The following is a 21,387-nucleotide window of genomic DNA, read 5'->3' as shown; positions in this document are numbered from 1 at the left end:
TTAGTCCGAAAGTTAGTCATGTACCAAGGTACTTATATTTGCTAACAACTTCAATGGTTGCTCCGTTGAGCTTCCAATTTGCTTGTTGGCTAAGTCTACCTCCTCTTTTTTTAAATACCATCGCTTTCGATTTCTCCAGGTATTCTGCCATCTTATTTATCATGCCTTCTAGTATGTCTGGCTTATCAGCTATTAGCACAATGTCATCCGCAAACATAAGCAATCGAATTTGCATTCCATTCAGCGAAATACCCCCTCCTATGAACTCATGGATATCATTTATATAGATAGAGAGAAAAATAGTGGACTCAGCAAGCAACCTTGTTTAACACCCATGGTTGTTTTAAACCAGTCTGACAATTGTTCCCCATCCCATACCGCAGCTGTTGTTCTATCATACAGATCTCTAAGATTTGCAGTTTGTATGAAAGTGCTCTTCGGTCGATATAGTCAAACGCCGCTTTAAAGTCAATGAAGAAACAGTAAACTTTCTTGTTGTCATTCATTTGATGTTTTATGATATTGAAGAGGTTAGTTTTGGACGATGTTCTGAATTCTGATCACCTTTTTTGTAAATTGGGAAAATAATATTTTTTTTGAAATCTGGTTCCACTGTTCCACATTCAAGTAACCGATTGAATAGTTTAATTGCTGATTGTGCGGCTTTGGTAAGGAACTCATATGGCACTCGGTCTTGACCTGGCCTCTATTCCTTTTTGTATTTTGAAGAAATTAATTTCATACGTTGACCGTGATGGGGTTGCGAGAAGAGGAACATCAAGATTTTGAGACATGCTTTCAATATGCACTGGAGGCATGCGTGGGTTGAGTAGCACCAAGAAATATTCTTTAAAGTCTGCACTAGTCAAAGCCTTTTCTTTCACAAATGCAGTTGTTTTCAGCTCTTTTGCTGAACTCCACTAATCCTTCGACGTCTTCACTTCTTTCAGTTTTGCGCCTATCGATTTGTAGTACTCTTTTTTGATGTTTTTACAAAACTTCTTGTAAGCTTTATTTTTCCGAAAATACATTTTTTTAAAGCGGCCCATAGACACCACACTTGTACGCACACCGGTGCACTAGAAAATGGTGTGGAATTCAACCACACACTACACACCAAATCATACACACATTAGTTTAGTTGTGAAAGAGATTTCAAAGAGGAAAGATAAGAATGAGTGACGTTAAAGCTTGCGCGCTAATTTTAATCGATTTATGTTTAAATGAAAATAAGAAGAACAAAAGAATTTGGTCGAAGATTGTTTTTTAAAAAGAAATAAACTTTCACATTTCCCAAGGTTTTTTTTTATCGAGATTTTTATATTCGCTGGATTTTATTTGCCATATTTCTAGAAGTTCTCTACACAAATCTATAAAAGATCGCCAGAATTCACAATCCCGAATTGCCATTTTATTAAAACAACTTGCGACGCACCACACTCAACAACGATTCACATGCAACTAAATAGGAAATGTGTGCGTGCATCCCCACCCCATACACATCACACCGATTGAGACACCGACACAAAAAAATCTAAATCTTTTGATTTTACTTGATCCGTGTCTCACACCGAAAATCGAAGTCGACACCAGCCCACGCACACATTTTCGCACACCGACACAAGTGTGCGCACAAGTGTGGTGTCTATGGGCCGCTTAATACTCTGTGACGCATTTTTCTTCAGTTTTTTTTACCGTGATGGGGTTGCGAGAAGAGGAACATCAAGATTTTGAGACATGCTTTCAATATGCACTGGAGGCATGCGTAGGTTGAGTAGCACCAAGAAATATTCTTTAAAGTCTGCACTAGTCAAAGCCTTTTCTTTCACAAATGCAGTTGTTTTCAGCTCTTTTGCTAAACTCCACTAATCCTTCGACGTCTTCACTTCTTTCAGTTTTGCGCCTATCGATTTGTAGTACTCTTTTTTGATGTTTTTACAAAACTTCTTGTAAGCTTTATTTTTCCGAAAATACATTTTTTTAAAGCGGCCCATAGACACCACACTTGTACGCACACCGGTGCACTAGAAAATGGTGTGGAATTCAACCACACACTACACACCAAATCATACACACATTAGTTTAGTTGTGAAAGAGATTTCAAAGAGGAAAGATAAGAATGAGTGACGTTAAAGCTTGCGCGCTAATTTTAATCGATTTATGTTTAAATGAAAATAAGAAGAACAAAAGAATTTGGTCGAAGATTGTTTTTTAAAAAGAAATAAACTTTCACATTTCCCAAGGTTTTTTTTTATCGAGATTTTTATATTCGCTGGATTTTATTTGCCATATTTCTAGAAGTTCTCTACACAAATCTATAAAAGATCGCCAGAATTCACAATCCCGAATTGCCATTTTATTAAAACAACTTGCGACGCACCACACTCAACAACGATTCACATGCAACTAAATAGGAAATGTGTGCGTGCATCCCCACCCCATACACATCACACCGATTGAGACACCGACACAAAAAAATCTAAATCTTTTGATTTTACTTGATCCGTGTCTCACACCGAAAATCGAAGTCGACACCAGCCCACACACAGCACACATTTTCGCACACCGACACAAGTGTGCGCACAAGTGTGGTGTCTATGGGCCGCTTAATACTCTGTGACGCATTTTTCTTCAGTTTTTTTAACCAATAGAAGTTCTTTTTTCTTGCTTTTTCTCACACTTCATTACACAATTTCTTTTTACCTTCTACACTTTCTGTGTGTCGTTGCGTTGTGGGTTGCTGCCACTGATTTTTAGCAGTCCACTCTTCTCGGTCTTGTAATGCAGCAATGGCTTTCCTTGTATAAATCCTCGGACGGATCATTCCATACAAGTTTGGGTGAAGCAGTTCTTCACCCTATTTTGACCGGCCCATCCCATCGTTTTTCCTAAATGGCGGTGATATCTGCTTTATATCAATCTAGAGCCTCCGCTTTATCTTTGGTTGCACGTAGTCTTATTGACCTAACATTCCACGTGCATATCCAAAGTTCATTTTACTTAAATCGTTTTGCGTGGGTTGTAAACAATCAATCCGTTCGTATCCCAGGCTTGTTGGTGCTTTGCAACTGATTAGTTGATCTTGAATGGTAATGGAAAAGTGTTTTTTCAGGTGCGTTTGGTGAATTGTATTTCTGTAACAATAAAAACGCAGTTTTCCAGTTTTCAATTTTAAATCAAATTTGATTTCTTTAATCCATCGTAACTTATTCCTCGAAATATTGAAACACTATCGCTTACTCGAAAGTCGAAAACGGAAAATCTAAACAATAAAAAAAAAACAATTTTTGTATCGCCTCAAATTAATTGATTTTGTTTTCTCCTCCCTCAACCAATATCTATGTCTTCTTTTCCTTGGATATGTTAGTCTGACCAAAATGCATTTAAAGCGATTGCAATTCTGAGGTCAATAGGGACAAACACAAAAAAACAGCTCAAACAATCTATGTCAGGACCTAGTGCCACTAAAATTGCCTGAATTGTACATGCCTAAAAAAACTAAACAAATAACAACCAATTTTAAAAATAAAAAATCAAACAAGAGAAAATAATAAAAACGTTGGTTGAAAATACTGCCATATATACGAATTCTCATCAGCGACATCTAACTACCTAACAGAGCAAGTCTGCATCTACACTCTACATACAATTTTGGTAAAGGATGAACGTTGAGTTGGTTTGGAATTTCAATTCGCACCAATGCATTGTTATTCGTAGTTTTTAGAAAATAGACTTTGATTTGAATTTCGATTTTTGTATAGATAAGAAATAAAATAAAATCAAGGTACCTAAGACCGTTCTGCCGAAACTTGATTTTGTGGTTCAAAGCATGAATGCGGCTATGTTTGTCCTTTAGACATTGCGTGATGAATGCACGGTTGTATGTTTATTGAAAGTTTGTTTTTGATTATTTTTTTAAAAGTTTACTTTTGGAATTGTCTGCAGGATATAAATTGTCTTCTTTTTAAACTTTCCAATTTAAAAGCACACTGATAGAAAAAATCATGCTTAATTTCTGTTCCACAAATCAAACAGTTGTATACTGAAGCCAAATTTTACCTCATAATTTTTTTGAATTATTGTGCATCTAAAAGGCATTTAAGCCACAGCATAGCTCTTAAAAATGTGTATCGTCTAAATGCAGTTTAAAACTCATAAGGCATGAGATAACTTATAGTTTTGCAGTTGATTATAATGTGATGAAGCTATGAAAATTACATTTTAGACTTGATTTTTGTTCAAATCCCAACTTTAGTTTTAGCTTACTACTCAAATTTATCATTATTTTTATTTTCATCAGGAAGATTCTTGAAAAAACAAACTACTATGTAGAAGTTTCAAGTTAGTAACGCTAGTCTATGACACCTGTCAAACTCAACTCACATTTGAAGTGTCATTATATGAGTTGAATCTTTGTCATTTATGAAAATTGGTGTTTTTTCTCGTCCATTTCAGGCCTAGTGGAATAAAAATAAGAATTGAAAAATATATTTTATTTGTTATTTCTTATACATATATATAAACTTATCTTCTGCACTAGCCCCACTATTTTCTTGCGCCAATTTAATTATTTGATTTTTTTTCTAAAATTTCACCTGTCAAATGGTTGTGTTCAGCATTCAACTCGGTATGATCAGAATTTTTGTTCTGAACAAGCTCAGAGCACGATCACAACGAGAAAAGAAACACAAATTTGAAGGTCTGAACGCTCAGAGTTAAAAAATAAACATCATTTTTTGTTTGACAGTTCTTGCTCTGCTTTGAACTAAGCAATAAAAACTCCTAATGGATCGCTTAAAATCGAACAAAGCGTTACCATCATTCAAACTCCCTACACAAAAGCCATGATTATAATCGCTAATAATTGTAAAGTTACTGATGTAAGACCTGTCCATTATAATGAATCACGCCTACTGGATGAACACAATGGTGAAGCTAAAGCTGAAGCTTGTGGTACTATCAAAGTTGAAAAAATAGACAGGTACAAAGTGAACTTAAAGCCGGAGCTGAAGCGCAACTTGTCTGAACTTTTGAATTGAGCTTTGTATGGTTTATAAGGATAGTTGAGGTATCAAGTTGAAAACTTTTGACTTGATGTTGTGCAGATTTTTGATATTTGAATTTTTGAACATATGTAACTCGCTCCAGGATTGTTAAATATATTTCAGAACTTATGCCAGATAGACAAAAGACAAACAGGTAGAGTGGTTTTATTCATATTCATATAACTTACCGGACAAAACCGATTGGCATTTGACCGGATGATGTTTTTTAATGTTTGTCGGATCTATACGAGTGACAAAATTTTATTAAATCTATCATGCGTTTATACGAAAGTAAAATAATAGGTGCATTCATGCAAAACTAAAAACTTAAAAAGTAAAACATCAAACCAATCAAGTTTATACGTCTGTTTGGATACAGCCTAAAACAGAAATATTTCTATAAATTGTAAAAACTTATGTACAAACTACTGTATTCCAGAGAACCCAAACAGAAGTTGGAAATTTTGAATTTATTTAACAAATGCAGCTTTAAAATTCAATTCTTGTCGCGCTTCACTATTGTGGACGTCCTTTGCTTAAAAATGCGGGTTTCTAATGACAGCTTCTGCCACAAGCGGTTTGTTAAGCTACACCTATAGTGTTTAGGTGGTTAGTCTCAAATATCTCTGCTGTAAGTTTGTTGCTGATGATCTGAATTCATTGGTTTTCCGATGTGGTCGAATAACTAGTCTTTTATGGACGTCAGTTGAGGGTCATCATAATTTGAACGATATGTGGTGCTGAAAAGACGGGCATCACGGCACAAAACACGCCCAATTATACCATTGGGGTCATTCACAAAGCTATAGTGGCTACGTAGTATTAAAAATTGATTTTCGACTCAAATATCTTTTTAAACATTTGAGATTATGGCGTACTTTAGTTTAGTTGGCACTACAGCGCATTGTGCTCCTGGGCCTCAAGTAATAACTTTCGCCAGTTTACTTGATCCCTAGCTTGCTGCCTCCAGTTTCGAATACCAAGTTGACGTGCATCGGCCTCAACTTGATCACTCCACCGGAAATGAAGCCTGCCTCTGCTTCTTGTTCCCTCAGGCTTAGCGTTAAATTCCTTACGGGCTGGAGCTTCGATGTTCATTGGCTCGACATGCCCTAGCCATCTTAAGCGTTGTGCACGCAGTTTTTTGACCAGTGGCAGTGGCTGTACAGCTCGTATAGCTCCTAATTAAATCTGCTCCGCCCGATGATACTTTTCCTGTCGACAGAAACCGGATCATAAATCGCACGCAGAACCTTCCTCTCGAAGATACCAAGAGATCCTTCATCCATGCTTCTGCACCTTTGTAACTTGAAAGGAAAGTAACATTGTTACTTCTGCTTCTGTGTTTTTTCTGATACGACTTTAGTGATTTACCTACCGCCGGCAACTTAAAGATTTGACACCGCATCAACTGCGCAAAATACAATCCACTTTGTCTAACGTAAAGCTAATTGTCCTTGCGGCATACATTGGTCCTTCGCGCCGGATGTGTAAAGTATTCCTAAATAGGATCTTAAGAACTAAAAAATAATGCGCTGAAAAGACAATATAAACAATTTCGTGTGCGTGTAGGTTGAAAATAAAAACCTAAAGGACAATCGCGTTTGTGCGTCGCGTCGTGTAAAATAAAAGACATTCGAAATTCGTGCGGTGATTTTTTGTTTATCCTGATCTATCCTGTGAAGATCTTGACGCTGGTGCAACGAGGGAGCAACGCTTTTCCACAGGTGTGTGGCTTTTTAATAAAATAATTTCTATTTCATTTAATTCATTGATCATATTCGATCTTAATTAAAACTTGTGTTGTGCTTCTGGGTATATTTATTAAGTCTTTATATTCAAAATGAGAAAATGTGTAATCGATTCGGTTTCAACCATTCTTCGAGATTTAGACGCTGATTACAAGGCGTTTGAAAAATTGGATTTTAAATCAAAAACATCGATTCACATGGATGAAGCGCGTTTAATTAATTTATAGGTATCTTTTGAGGAGGCTAGAGACCTTCATCAAAAGATCGTTGAAACTCCTACTGAAGAAACAAAGATCAACTAGTTTGCTCTAGTTTTTCTTAAATTAAAAGAAATTTATTTCAATTATTCTTGTCAGTTTAAAAAGGTGCTCTCAAAAATTGATAACCATAATTTACACAATAGTTCAGTCAACGGGTCAAATGTACCATCACCGTCGGTAGAACTTAAACTACCACCTATCAAAATTCCTACTTTTGATGGTTCGCTTAAAATGTGTCTAGAATTTAAAAGCTTCTTTGAAGCAATGGTAAATAAAAAAACTTCAATATCTGATGCTCATAATTTGCAGTATTTGAAAGGTAATTTATCTGGTGAAGCGGAGCGAATACTTCGAAATACCGATACAAACTTTGAATCCGCATGGGCTTTGTTGGTCAAAAGATTTCAGAATGTCTGGTTATTGAAAGATAATCAACTCAGACTTCTTTTCGATCAGTCCAAAATAGCTCAAGAATCATTTGAAGATCTCAAAGATTTGTTAGACAAACGAAGCCAGACAATCTTTAAAAAACCTTTGAGTAGCTGTGGGATCATGGGAAGACGTTCCCATCTTTCATACGGTTCAAAAACTTCACATATTTCGACGCATGTTGACTAGCCGCAATACAGCGTCTTAGAGGATTTTATTTTAATGAGATCAATGACACTGGATGTCATTGTACCATCCTCTTCAGACATAATTCAGCAGAAAGCTAAAAAACCTTCGTATAGAGTACAGTTCGAGCACACAACTCTAAAATTTTAACCAAGTGTGTACTATGTACTTTAAGTTTAAAGCCTTTAACGTAATAAAAGGCATGAATTCGTTAAAACAAATAACCTTTGCGTTAACTGCCTTTCACATTTTGCTCAAAACTGCACGAGCACATTTACGTGTTCGACTTGCCACTAAAAGCATCATTCATTTTTGCACCTGAACGATGTAACAACGGCACTGCAAGGCTTAGAAAGCACTCCGATTTTACAACCGACCAGTGAAACTGTGAATTCAACTCCCACGGGATCGAGATCGTCAGAAAACTCTCGGGATTCTATCCCACTTGCTTCAGCAAACAATGCGTCTCTAGCCGAAAACAAGCTTGGGCCCGTTCTTCTGGCTACGGCTGGTATAAAGGGTTTGATATCTGCTGGCCAACCGTTGCTGCTGCGAGCGTTATTAGATCAAGGATCAGTATCCTCATTCATTACTGAGTCTACCGCTCAACTTCTCAATTTAAAAAGGGTAAAAAGTTGTGTAGATGTAATTGGTGTTGGAGAAAACAATGCAAGTACCTCAAACTGGAGGGTGTCGTTTAAGATGTTATTCAAAGTAAATCAAGATTTTAATCTTCAGCTACATGCCTTAGGGCAAATTAACAGCTATTCTTGCCACACAAAAGATAACTAACGATAATTGGAACTATTTAAAGATGCTAGAGCTTGCTGATCCAGACTACAACAAACCCAGCAAAATTGATGTGTTATTAGGTAGCGATGTTTACCCATCTATTATTCTTGAAGGTTTGGTAAAGGGAGAGCCAGGTACCCCTATTGCTCAAAGGACTGAACTAGGGTGGGTGCTTTCTGGGGCATTTCCTAATAGCCAATCAAAAGTCTAGGCGTTTCATATAAAAACTGAGCCCCAAGTCTTAGATTCCTTGTTGAAAAAGTTTTGGGAACTTGAAGAAGTTCAAGTTCGAAAGTTGCTATCGCCAGACGATGAAAAATGTGAAAACCATTTTCGCAGGACACAAAGGCCAATTAAATGGAAAATTTGTAGTCCAACTTCCTTTCAAAGAGGGACATATCCTTTACTTGTGTTGCCAGCTCTTGTAAGATTCTTACAATTGGAAACAAAATTCCAAACCAACACTTCATTTAAAGCTGAATACCAAAGGGTTTTCAATGAATATAAGGAGCTTGGGCATATGACTGAAGTACCACTTGCTCATTATTACCTTCCTCACCATGCAGTGCTTAAGGAAGTCAGCACAACTACAAAACTACGGATTGTATTTGACGCGTCCTGTAAAACTTCCGACGGGTCAGATTGCAAGATGATATCTTCGATCATATCGAACGTTTTAGGGGGTTCAGGATTGCATTCACTGCTGATATAAATAAAATGTATCGACAAATTTGGGTCCCTTTATGTGATTCAATGTATCAACATGTTCTATGGCTAGATGTAGATGGAGAAGAAGTTAAAACGTACCGTCTTAACACGGTTACATTCAGCACTGCTGCTGCCCCTTATTTAGCTATCCGAACGCTTCAACAACTTCCATCTGATGAACGTGATGACTTCCCACTTGAATCGAAGATAGCCAGGAAGAACTTTTATGTCGATGATCTTATCCATAGGGCAGACTCAGTGGAGGAGGCGTTGAAGATGCAGACCATATAGAACCACTTTTGTGGCCAACAGAGTGGCAGAAATCCAAGAACTTACGGATGCTGAGTGTTGGAATTACGTTCCATCTAAGGACAGTCCCGCTGACATCGCATCGCGAGGAGTCTCTCCAAGTGATCTCACTCAAAACCGTCAATGGTGGTATGGACCTGACTTCCTTCAATCGTTTGATAAAACTGTTCACCCTTCGGTTGAAATGAAACCAAAGGAACATAAAATGAAAGGATCAGGTGGTTTAAAAACCAAAGGTACCCCATTATTAACATTTTTCAGCTCTGCGTTCACTTCACTACATTCCAATCAAATCAACTTCTTTTTAATCGCTTTTCATCCCTTAATCGAGCTGCAGCGTATTGGCGTCAATTCTTAACAAATCTTTAATTTGAGGTAAAAAAAACTATTAACTCGAGTGCGTGGACCATTATCAGTTAATGAAATATCCTCAGCTCGACTACGTTTTCATTGCTTTTGTTCAGAAGGAAATAATCCTTACTGAAGAGATTTCGAAACTTTATAAAAGAGAAATTGTCTCTAAACAGTGCAAGTTGGAGGCCGATTAGAAAATGCTAATCTCCCTTAATAACAAAAGCATCCGGTAATACTCCCGTCAAGCAACTTCCTTACGTCACTCATCGTCCACGATGTCCATCTGAAAACTCTCCATGGCGGCCAACAATTGCTGATGGCTACGCTTCGATCAGAGTACTGGGTATTGCGTTTAAAATCGACCACTAAAAAATGTATCCATAAATGTTTGAAATGTAACAGATTTAATGCAACACGCATGCAGTAGAAGGGTCGATGTAATAAAGTTACAACATTTCAACAATCCTGCAGCTCCGCATTTTGGCGGTCTTTGGGAAGCAAGTGTAAAGTCCATGAAATACCATTTAAAGCGAGTAATCGGACATTACACTCTTACATTTGAGGAATACGCAACCATACTGGCACAGGTAGAGGCTTGCTTGAATACTCGCCCACTCTGTCCTGTAAACGAAGATACTGAAGATCTCTCAATCCTGACACCAGGACATTTTTTAATTGAATCAGCACTTAACACAACACCAGAAAAGGACTTAACAAAAGTTTAGGAGTCTTATTTAGACAGGTGGCAACTTATGCAAAAAATTAACCAAGATATTTGGAAAAAGTGAAAGACGAAATACTTAGTGCGACTACAAAAGAGTTCAAAGTCATCTTGTACTGTTGCCTGATGACGTTTTGATAATGTAAAAAACTGCGCGCTTTTTAAAATTGTCAAAACTATTTTTATTTCTTATCCTTATTTACTTATTTTTGCAATAGAGTATTTTGATATACAGAATTTTGAAATACAGAATTTTGAGATACAGCATTTCGATCATGCAGATCAGAATTTTAACCATACAATATTTTAAACTGGTTTAATTCTAATCCAATAACTATTTTAATTTTAGTACCTATTCATCTGACACCAAAAAATATTAATTTTTTTCTATTTGAGAGCTTTGCAAGTGCGTTGAAAGAAAAACTAATGTTTGATTGTTGATAATTCTTTTCTTAAAACCTTAAGGGTGTAGTTAGCATCAACATCAACTTGGCACAAAATCTATCAATATTTGGAAAAAATATATAAAGTATTTTCAAACATTTTTGAGTATTTATTTGAAGCGGAGCACATATTTAATCAACATTATATTTTTTAAAATAGACTTTTCAATCAATTTTTTTTTTCAAAATCGTCAAGGAAAATATAATTTAATAGCAGATATTTTGTTTAAATTTAAATATGGAGCGATGGAAGAAAATTGCCCTCACAGAAGAACAGCTTCAAATTATCTATCGGGAGTGGGGAATTTTTTACACCCATAAGCAAAAGCTAGACATTGCAGCTAACTACTATGACATCTCATTGAATATAAAAGTAAACAATTTTAATATTGTTGTCAAAATTACATACATATATATAAATAATTGTTATTTTTCTTTTTGTTAATATTTTATATCTAAGAATGATCCAAAGGCTCTATATAATAGAAGTCGTTGCAAGCGGAATATTGCTCAAACCGAAGGATCCTTACGTGATGCAAGGGCTGCTGTTGGTACGTTTTTGTTTAATCTTTGCCTATATGTAATTATGGATGTGCAGATTTACAAATAATTTTTAATTTGGTTTACAGAAAGTGACCCCATGAGTCAAGCTTTAAATTTGGAAATCTGTGATGGCTTATACGAACTTAACGAATTTGAAAAAGCTAAATGTGAAATTTTTAATTGTTCACTTAAATTTACAGGACATAAATTACGCGCATTTCGCAATAGAAATGACGTGGTAATGTAACCTTAGAAGACATATCATTTTCTTGAATGTACAATTCATAGAACCTCAATTTTGTAGCTCGATGATAACTTTAATGACACTCTTGGCGATACTTTGGGGCCACACATTTTACAAAACGAGAAATATTTCCACAAAGCTTTAGAAAAAATAATTCGAGAGAGGAATATTGACAAACGGCCTCTGTGGAAAGTATTAAAAAAACAAGGACATTGTGATGTTTTGAGTATTCTTGAAAAAGAAGTTAAATATTTCCTTTTTATCAATAAGCACTTTGCACACATGAATTATATTCGTTTGATTTAGGAAGAACTAATTTCTCCAAGAGAAATAGCAAGACAAAAACTTGCATTTAATGTTTTCAATCAAATTTACATGAGAAGAAGTTGGGTGGATCTTCTATTTATGAAGACTCTTAAAAGCCATCCAACCCTGATTCTTCCGCAGTCCAAATGGAGTAGTCCCCAATTGGAAGAAATAACTCACAACAAATACGAAGTGGCTATGCGATTTTTGGTGAGTGTTATCTTATAATAGTTTTGGCTTTGATATTAATATTTATGTAATCGGTCTGATTTTTAGAATTTAAACATTTCTTTCAAGCGCTTCGCAATAACGCATTCTGTAACTCCAACTCTCAAGATCTCAATGATAGGTTCAGGTATATTTATAACGGATGTTGTTTTAGACATGTGGTTTTCAATCTTGCAATACTTTGTTCAGCGTTGGTCTTTTTGACATCTGTTACTTGGTTTATGATTTGTTTTGTTTACAATTTCATTGCTTGGACGATATTGATCTTTAACTGTTTAGGGGTTGTTAGTATAGCAGTTTCCCACAAAAAAATATGCAAATTGGTCACATCGCAGCTTGGAGGTAGGTTTCGAAATTACGAATTGATAATTTTGACCGGAAAGATCCCAAAATCGTAGTACAATTAAATCTGGTCTTCCTTGTTGAGTTAGTTAAACATTTGTTGGCGAATAATTTGAAATCTTCTAAGAACAATGGTTTAAAATTTGAGCTGTTGTGATTGTTGGCGAGTTCATATTTGTGAATTGAGTCTCGGCTACAGCATCCACAATCTGGTATCTTGCACGAACCCTTTGCCTAAACTTGCATACAGCAGATGCGGTGGGTTCTTAATTTCTTTCGGTCGAAACTTCTTTTCTAAAAATGCACATTAGTACCCATGTTCTGCCTTTCACTCATTTTGAATACACTTTGCGAAAGTAGATTTTGGGTGTTCCACAATTGTTATTGTGAACTAGATTTTTGAATATGCAAATGGATGTTCTTTATTTCGTCTTGTTCCATTTTTTTTTAACACATTCAAATCACATTTTTTGTTTCTGTGAATTGATCTTTGATGGCTTTCTTTTTGAATAGAAGGAATCGATTAAGGTATTATAAAAGGTTCTATTTCCCTTAAAACATATAAAAAACCATCTCTGCTTGATCTTAAATTACAATGAAAGCTTAAAAGAGGAAATCGAGAATTTACTTTATTTATCAGAACAATTCTACATAAATTTTGTGGCTTGTAAATCCAATATATTTGATTTGTCTCGCAAAATTCGTCTTCTTATTTCTTCCCTTGAATTCTGCTTCCTATTATTTACGCTTAAAATTGCCAATAATATTGCATCCATCTTCAAAACATAAAAAATAAAAATGGGTGATCCTTTAGTTCTGACAGATCGAAGCAATTTCGAAGTTGTCGAAATCGATCGAATTGAAGAACATGTAATTTCATTTCACGTGAAATTGAAAAGTGGTCTCAATTTACTTTCAATCGAAATTCGAATCATGGGCGTACAAAAATTTCGGATCCGGAAATTGACAACTATTGACTGTCATGGTTATCGGCTGATAATTGACTACCAAATAGTCATTTTGACTAGCAAAATAGTCAATAGGACGACTTTTTCGTTCTGCTTATAAGGTTACTGATAGTTCGTATCGCTTTCTAACAACATTTTGTCGAAATACAGCCATCAATTTCAAAACAACTAACATCCCAACTATATTCTAGCATTTTACTCAATTTTATTTTCGTCTAGTTTACTCACAAATTATGGAAACAAAATTGAAAATGTAATTCAAATCTTTTGTATTATAGAAAATGCTAAATGCCAGAGCACCATTATATACAAAGAATGTACGAAAATTTACAAACAAAGTTCTACACAAAAAATCAAAAGAAGAACACCTATTTCGAGTTCAATATCAAGTTCATCGTAATATGTTGGCTATCTTGAGAAATATAAAAAACCTACGAAAATTGAAGAAAATTGAGGTTCAAATAAAAAAAAAAGAAAGATTCGAATATATTATTTAAAATTAACATCTTGTTTTAGAAATTAACTCGCTACATCGAAGAAGTAATGGGAGACTATGTTGTGTTGAAAGCTCGTCGAGTTATGCCTTGGAAATTTGAGTTTATCAATGAAGTCTATAATATCTTAGCGTTAACTTATATTGATAATTATTTGAGCACTCCACAAAATCTTACTGATATTAAGCCTGAAGAACGTTTGACTTGGCTCTTGAAACTTCCAAAGGATAGGGACAAGGAACCAATTGTATTTGTTTTTGGTTATAAGCCAACTCATCGGAATGAAGATTCGGCCGATCAGCCTATGATTGGACATAAGTAAATACTTTATTAAATTTTTTTAACATAATATTGAATCTTAAATAACCTTAAAAGAAAATTCTTGGCTCGAATGGAAAAGCGTATAGCTTACTCTGAATACTGCATAGAAATATGCTATTTGCTTCATGAAATTGCTAAAAGTCAATTGATTAATTCTCGATTTGATGAATGTTGTATTATAGCTCGAAAAAGTATTGTAGGTAATTTCACCTGTTTATGAATCAAAGATAAAATATTAAATAAATTCTCTTTTTATTTCTTTTAGAAGCTACCAAATGCAATAGTCTCGTTTGGAATTTACTTGGATTGTTACTGATTTGTAAGTCTCATGCTGTATTGCACAAAATTGAAAAAATTCACGATACTTTGAACGAAGCAAAAGGTATTGCGCAACGTTTGAAAAACGATGAAGTTATTCGATACATAGACTTGTTAGATTATATCAATGACGAATATACAATGGAAAAGAAACTTCAGGAAGAATTCCGGAAAACAAAAAGCAGACACTCAATGTCTTCTTCTGGCTATAAGAATAGCAGCATCTTCTAATTGAGATTCTGTTAAAACATAGTTGTATAGCTCCAAAAATCTAGAGCCACTAAAATTGCGTGCATAGTACATACGTAAAAAAAATTAAACAAATAGCAATCAATTTTTAAAAATAAAAATTAAAAGAAAGAAAAAATAATAAAAACGTTGATTGAAAATACTGCCATATATACGAATTATCATCAGCGGCATCGAACCGCCTAACAGAACAAATCTACATCTCTGCATACAATTTTGGTAAGGGATGAGAGTGCGTGAAGTTAGCCCCCCTTTTCTAGTTCTAGTTTTTTGGAGCATTGTTCCAAATGTTTGGACCTCTATGATCAAAATTTGAAAATTCCATTTTTTTAGATTCTAAAAAGTGTTTTAACCATTGTTCCAAAATTGCCTCCGAATTTTTTTTCAAAAATGCAATATACTAATATACATCTCCCAATTATGTTTTGTTTTTTTTTAAGCCTACATTTTAATAAAACGTGATTAAGCACATGTACAGCAACTAAAACTTGGCTTATAACCTATTATTTACGCTGATGATCGATCTTTCAAAAAAATCTCGATGTCTTTAAATTTTGTAAAAAATATTTAAAACCCCCCTTCCAAAAATCAAAAATTAAAAAAATGTTCCAAGTCAAACCATACTTTCCCCACTTCGTGTCCAAATTTCGTCCAAAACCATAGGCAACTAAAGCTAAAGGCGCACAAAAACGAAACAAACTTTTGATAATTAAATATTGTTAAGGCAGTATAAGAGCTTATTTAAATCTATTTATTTATTTATTTATTTATTTATTGAATTCGTTAAACAAACTAACGTTAGAACCTAATACTAATATTACATTTATTCTTAGATTAATAGATTTACAATGCTTTAAGGAATTTCCAAAAACAAAAAAAAGCTAAACTGAAGTGTTGAAAAAATTTAATTTAAATGTTTTACTTTTAAAATCATCGCTTACAGAATATACCAAAAAGTAATACTTGTTGTAAACTGAAATCAATTGGCTGAGGGGACTGTTTTTATCATAGTTCGATTTGCTTGATATAGGAACTTGTCTTCTAATACTTGAACGCCTATAAATAAAGTTTAATTATTCAAAAATTGATGGTGATATGACTGATCCATTGATTAATTTTATAATAAAGCACAGCTGAATGTACTCTCTGTGTTTAGAAAGCGATGGAAGATTTATTTAGGGTGGAAGTTCGAGCCTGAATCTTCTTTGTACTCCTTTTATTCTATTTATATGGACTGAATAAAAAGGAGCCCATATTATGCAGGCATATTCCAATATTGGTCTTACAAATGATATATAAATAAGGTTAAGAATATATGGGTCGCGAAAATCATGTGAGAACCGTTCTATAAATCCGAGTGTCTTATTTGCTTTTTTAATAATATAGTCAGTATAGTATAGTATAGTGTTTTGTAAAATTGTAATTTTGAGTCAAGAATAATACCTGATTCAGAGAAAGTACAGAATTTAGTCAAATAAAAAGAGTCTAATTGATAATTGAAAGTCAAAACATTTTGTTTGCATGTAAAACACATTGATTTACATTTGTCTATGTTTAGTAAAAGCTTATTTATAAAACGCCAATCTCGAAAACTATTTAGATCATCTTGTAGGAGTAAACAGTCGTCAAGTGAGTCAACACGTTTGAAAATTTGAATGTCGTCAGCGTAAATTAAAAGAGAAGAGTGTTTTATAATAGAAGGTCCTTAACGTACAAAATAAAGAGTAGTACCTTGTGGTACGCCAGAGTGGGTATAAAAATATGATGACTACTCATTCATAAGAACTACGCTGTATGATATATTACATAAGTATGATATATTACATAAGTACGACGAAACCCAACTAACAAATTTATCGTTAAAGCCTTGGGATTTAAGTTTGGAAGTTAACGTTTCTGAAGTCTGTGAAGATACAGTAAACTTGTTTCCGTTTTTCAAACGAATCTAAACAAAAAGAACTGAATTGAAAGAGGTTAGTAACTGTTGACTTATTTTGAACAGAATCATGTTGACTGTCACAAATAATGGACTCAAATAACTTTATGTATCGGTGTTATGTACGAACTCTACCAAATTTCAGGAAAAATTGATGATTTGAGCGATTCATTAAAAAGAATATAAAGAGGATAGGATAAATAGAATGCGCATTTTTTCAAAATATAAGAAGGTACACCATCTGGACCAGGGCTATAACAAACGTCAAGTTCTGAAGCCTTGCGAACGATTTCATCTTCAGAGATCCAAAGACTAATTGAATTCAAATATGGGAAATTTTGTGACTGGGCCAATGACTCAGGCGTTTGACAGGAGTTCGCTGCTTCGAAAGCATCTTTGAAAAAATTTGCAAACATATTTGAAATTTTTTCACAGTCATGGCTAAGTTCGTTGTTCAAAGACATACAGTTTGGATAACCGTCGGTATTTCTCTTGCTATTAATATAGCTTCAAAAGTTTGTTGGGTTGTTTTTTTTATGTCAATTTCAGTATTTAAGAAAAAGTCATTATAAAGAATATCTGAATAGTCAATAAACATATTTCTTAGCTCATTGTGTATTACCAAGTCATTATCAGCTTTTTTTATTATATTTAATCCAGGCCTTGTTTCTTTTATTTTTTAAGTTTTTTAAGCAAGATTCAAATCATGGAGTAGATTTACAAATATTGAAATCGGTTGATAAGTTGCTGAGAAAATTAAGAAACAAAATAACGGTTCTATTTCGGTACCTTTCCTGAGCAATACAAAATTATTTTTTTCTTATTAAAAGAAGCCAAGTTAAAAAAATAAAATTTTAGAGAAAACTTTAAAAAAAACTATCGGTTTGCTTTTGAGAACATTCGAATTTCGTTTTTTGACAAAAAAGAATCGCGAATCTGCTTAAAACCTTAACTTTCAAGTTTGAACTCAATCGGCGCAATGGTTAATGGATAATGGAACGCGGTTCTGCAGTAAGGAGTTCCAACAATTTTGCAAATCTGGTGGCGTAAAACACATCCGAACTGCACCATTTCATCCTCAGTCAAACGAGCAGGTTGAGAGATTCGTTGATACTTTAAAAAATGCCCTGAAGAAAGTAAAGGATGAGCAAACTCCGCAACATGGATTACAACAATTCCTCAGCATGTATAGAACAGCTCAAAATCGAAACACTCCAAATGGACTACCACCAGCTAAGCTGATGTATGGTAGGAAATTGAAAACAACGCTGGACCTTTTACGTGACTACCCAAGACATTTTTCATCGACGAAAAAAGATAAACAAGTAATGCAGTTCAATCGTCATCATGGAGCTAAATTTCGAAGTCTTAAACCCGGAGATCTAGTTTTCGTAAAAACATATCGTCTTAAAAAATGTAATTGGGAACCAGGAACAGTTCTTGAACAGATGGGTAAGGTAAATTACAATATTCTTATTCCCAGTAAATCAATACTTGTTAGAGCTCATATCAACCAATTGTGTCCAAGATCTAAGCTATCAGAACTAAAAAAACCGCCAAAGGTTTCACCGCAATAGAATCCTTTGCACATTTTCTTGGAAGTTTATTCACAAACCGTTGACCATCGTCAGACGCCGCACCGCCGCTTCGAAGCTTCACCAGAGTTCGTAGAACCCCTGACAGATATAGCCCACCATAAACAGCAACTAAAAGGGGGAGGTGTTACAACCACACTGCATTGTCAAATGCAGTCTTGCCAATTACTTAATTTAATGAATATTATCAATAAATCTAATTGTTCTAACTCTCTTTGGTGATCTCTCTTCTCTTGTGATGTGAACATCTTGTTATTGTGTTAATATAATATTATAATATAATTTTGTTAATTTAACTAAAAATATTTCTGCCTTTTATTTAGGAAACCATAAAACACAACACACATTAATTGGCACAAGAAGCTTTGTATAAGTGTTTTTTTTTACCTGATTTCATAGTGATTTTGAAATAAGTCCATGAAACCCATTTTGAAAGAGTATTATTTTCATGCCTCTAAGTCTTGTAAATCAGAGTCATGAAGGGTAAATACGAAAGACAACAAATATTTAGTTAATTTTGGAAAAGTAAGTATAGGGAAGTGAGTATAATTTCTCAAGACTTCTATTATAAAAACTTTTCAATATAAGAAGCCACACCAATAGGACAACACTAAAACTTAAAGCTTTTTCTAGTCAAAAAGAAAAATATAAGTAGAGAAATAAGCTAAGTCATACCTTAAGTTGTTTGTGAAATAGTCTTGCACTTTGGGTATTGGATGGTTTACTCACTCACCACTCGCATTAAGGCCAGTTGCGCTTTTTGGTATTGATATCACGTACCAAAGGGCTAATTTATTATACGCTTTAAAGATTCTTCTTTTCTTAGTTCTTACTATTTATATGACTTGAAGAATATCTAATTAAAAAACACCATGTGAGATCTTCATTCTTCATCAAGATTTTTTTTTTCTAAGAAGGTTTGGAGAAAGCAACATTCGGAAAAGGCTACGTTTTTCCATCAACCCGTCTCCAAAAAGCCAGCGCAGCGTTAATTAACTCGTTGTAGTGTGTAGAACCGCACTCTTTTTTTTACTGAATTGCAATGGCTAGACGCAGAAATGTCTGGAAATAAATTTATATCAAAATCCACAACCCAGACAGAGTCCGCATTATATAAGTCCAAAATGCCCTCTTCAAAAGGAGTGGAAGCATAATGAAATGTGTCAAAAAGCTATATCCATCCCGTATATGTATGAACTATGAACACTGCTGTGAAGTTGAAGCCTCAAACTACTGATATCTGAATGCTGCCATACTGGCCAAGGATGAGGACAACATAAAAACCAGCAGGACGAATAGTTTGCAATAACGTGACCATAAGCGATGTGCGGCGAAACCTCTCAAGCCAAAGAGAGCTGCTGCCATGAATAATGGTGGTTATTGTCGCTTTTGGAATTTATCATTGGGTAACAACATAACGCACTATGGTTATCACTGAACTAGGCAGCATCATAGACTACATAATCCACGGAGAACGAAGCTGTAGGATTTCCTCCTCACTCTGACCAGTCGGCCGGACGACCAGCGTTATGTGTGCTTGGTTTGTAATGAATTTACATCGTTTTGGTTTGGTGTTGGTCTATCGTCATCGTCGTCGTCGTCTGCCGACTGCCGTCAATGCCATGGTGCTGTTCGGTTGTTCGAAGGAGGCTTTTGAAAGCTTGGTGTCAATTTGTTTGCTTTTTAGTTGGGTTGTATATACATACACAGAGGTATAGAAGTAGGAAGTAGGGACCTACGCCATCTTCCTTGACAACTTCAAAGTACAATAATGAGGAGTAGGAGACACGGAGTTTTGGACACAGAATAAACATAGTCATATTTAATTTACACAACAAACACAATTAAGGAATCTGGAATCCCTGCATTTATAGGAATAGGAAATTGATATGGTCCAGCCGTATTGCCATCACACTCTCCTGGCTAGATGAACAGTTTGAGCTGAGCTGAGTTGAGGGATGAAAATGAAAACACAAATAGCTTTAGATTTTCAAATGTAAAATAAGTTAACGAATTGCGAACTACAGGTAACATAAGTTATGTGTGTACAGTTTTGGTCATATATTTAAGCCACTGAAATTCATTGAGAAATTAATATGTAAATAAGTTTGTCTTTTTGCTCAAAATAATTTGGCTTATTTGACATCGTCAAAGTGCAATATGACCGACTGGCAACTGCTGAAAATTGGTCTTATTTCTCTTTTGCCAGTTTTTGAAAGTTGTTCTTATTTCATTTGCGTTTTTTGAGTGGCAAAAAATGGATGTTACTTTAGCAAAGTTTTGGAGTTTTTGATAGCATTCCTAGATGATTTTTCGAGCACATTGAGATAGCCGAGCTTTGATTTGTGGCTAAATGTAATGACCAGAACTGTTCATGTTTGAATTGCATATATGCAAATTTTACGGAAAATTCTATGGTTTATGTAGATAATTGGCTAACATCATGTCAGCTTGAGCAGCTCTTTGTGGTATTAGCTGACTATGGCTTGTAATGTATTATTGGGTAATACATATACCATTGTTTGTGGTGGTGTCGATTAACAAGTATTAAAAGATTAGTTTGTTCAGTTTTAATTAGCTTCCAAATAAATCTTTAATAAGACCAACATGTGGAGCTATAAATATTCTATGTAAATTACAAATTGGGGTGGCGGAATATGGCAATTTGACAAATTCATAAAGTTATATAATAAGCCAATTTTGTTGGAAGCTACGAATTGGTAATTTAGGGTTAAAATATCTTGTATTCTTATGATGCGTTCTTCAGAAAATGACACGGAAGATACGCTATTTATGTTAATGGAATACCGCAGGATCAGGGAGTTCAAGTTGTTAAGGAAGTTTA

The 21,387-nt window shown here is 34.7% G+C and overlaps 2 protein-coding genes across 3 annotated transcripts; both read left to right on the top strand.

The window, feature by feature from the left end:
* The first annotated feature begins 11,102 nt into the window (after positions 1 to 11,102).
* Positions 11,103 to 15,086, top strand: LOC129940732 (uncharacterized). Of its 2 annotated transcripts, none has more exons than XM_056049170.1 (9): positions 11,103 to 11,371; positions 11,459 to 11,549; positions 11,628 to 11,779; positions 11,846 to 12,028; positions 12,092 to 12,301; positions 13,908 to 14,084; positions 14,146 to 14,441; positions 14,499 to 14,644; positions 14,710 to 15,086. In XM_056049170.1, the coding sequence occupies exons 1-9, from the start codon at positions 11,237 to 11,239 to the stop codon at positions 14,991 to 14,993; spliced, it is 1,674 nt and encodes a 557-aa protein (XP_055905145.1). In that variant the 5' UTR covers positions 11,103 to 11,236; the 3' UTR covers positions 14,994 to 15,086. The 2 variants fall into 2 exon arrangements, with proteins under 2 accessions (XP_055905145.1, XP_055905146.1); XM_056049171.1 differs by having other exon boundaries at positions 14,499 to 14,640; positions 14,710 to 14,906.
* A 2,847-nt stretch (positions 15,087 to 17,933) lies between these two features.
* Positions 17,934 to 18,524, top strand: LOC129949143 (uncharacterized protein K02A2.6-like). The gene has a single exon (XM_056060418.1). It carries the CDS (start codon positions 17,934 to 17,936, stop codon positions 18,522 to 18,524), a length of 591 nt encoding a protein of 196 aa, XP_055916393.1.
* Positions 18,525 to 21,387: the final 2,863 nt, after the last annotated feature.

The sequence above is a fragment of the Eupeodes corollae genome, chromosome 1 (assembly GCF_945859685.1).
Source record: "Eupeodes corollae chromosome 1, idEupCoro1.1, whole genome shotgun sequence".
Classification (NCBI taxonomy): domain Eukaryota; kingdom Metazoa; phylum Arthropoda; class Insecta; order Diptera; family Syrphidae; genus Eupeodes; species Eupeodes corollae.
This window is presented reverse-complemented; position numbering and strand designations above follow the sequence as displayed.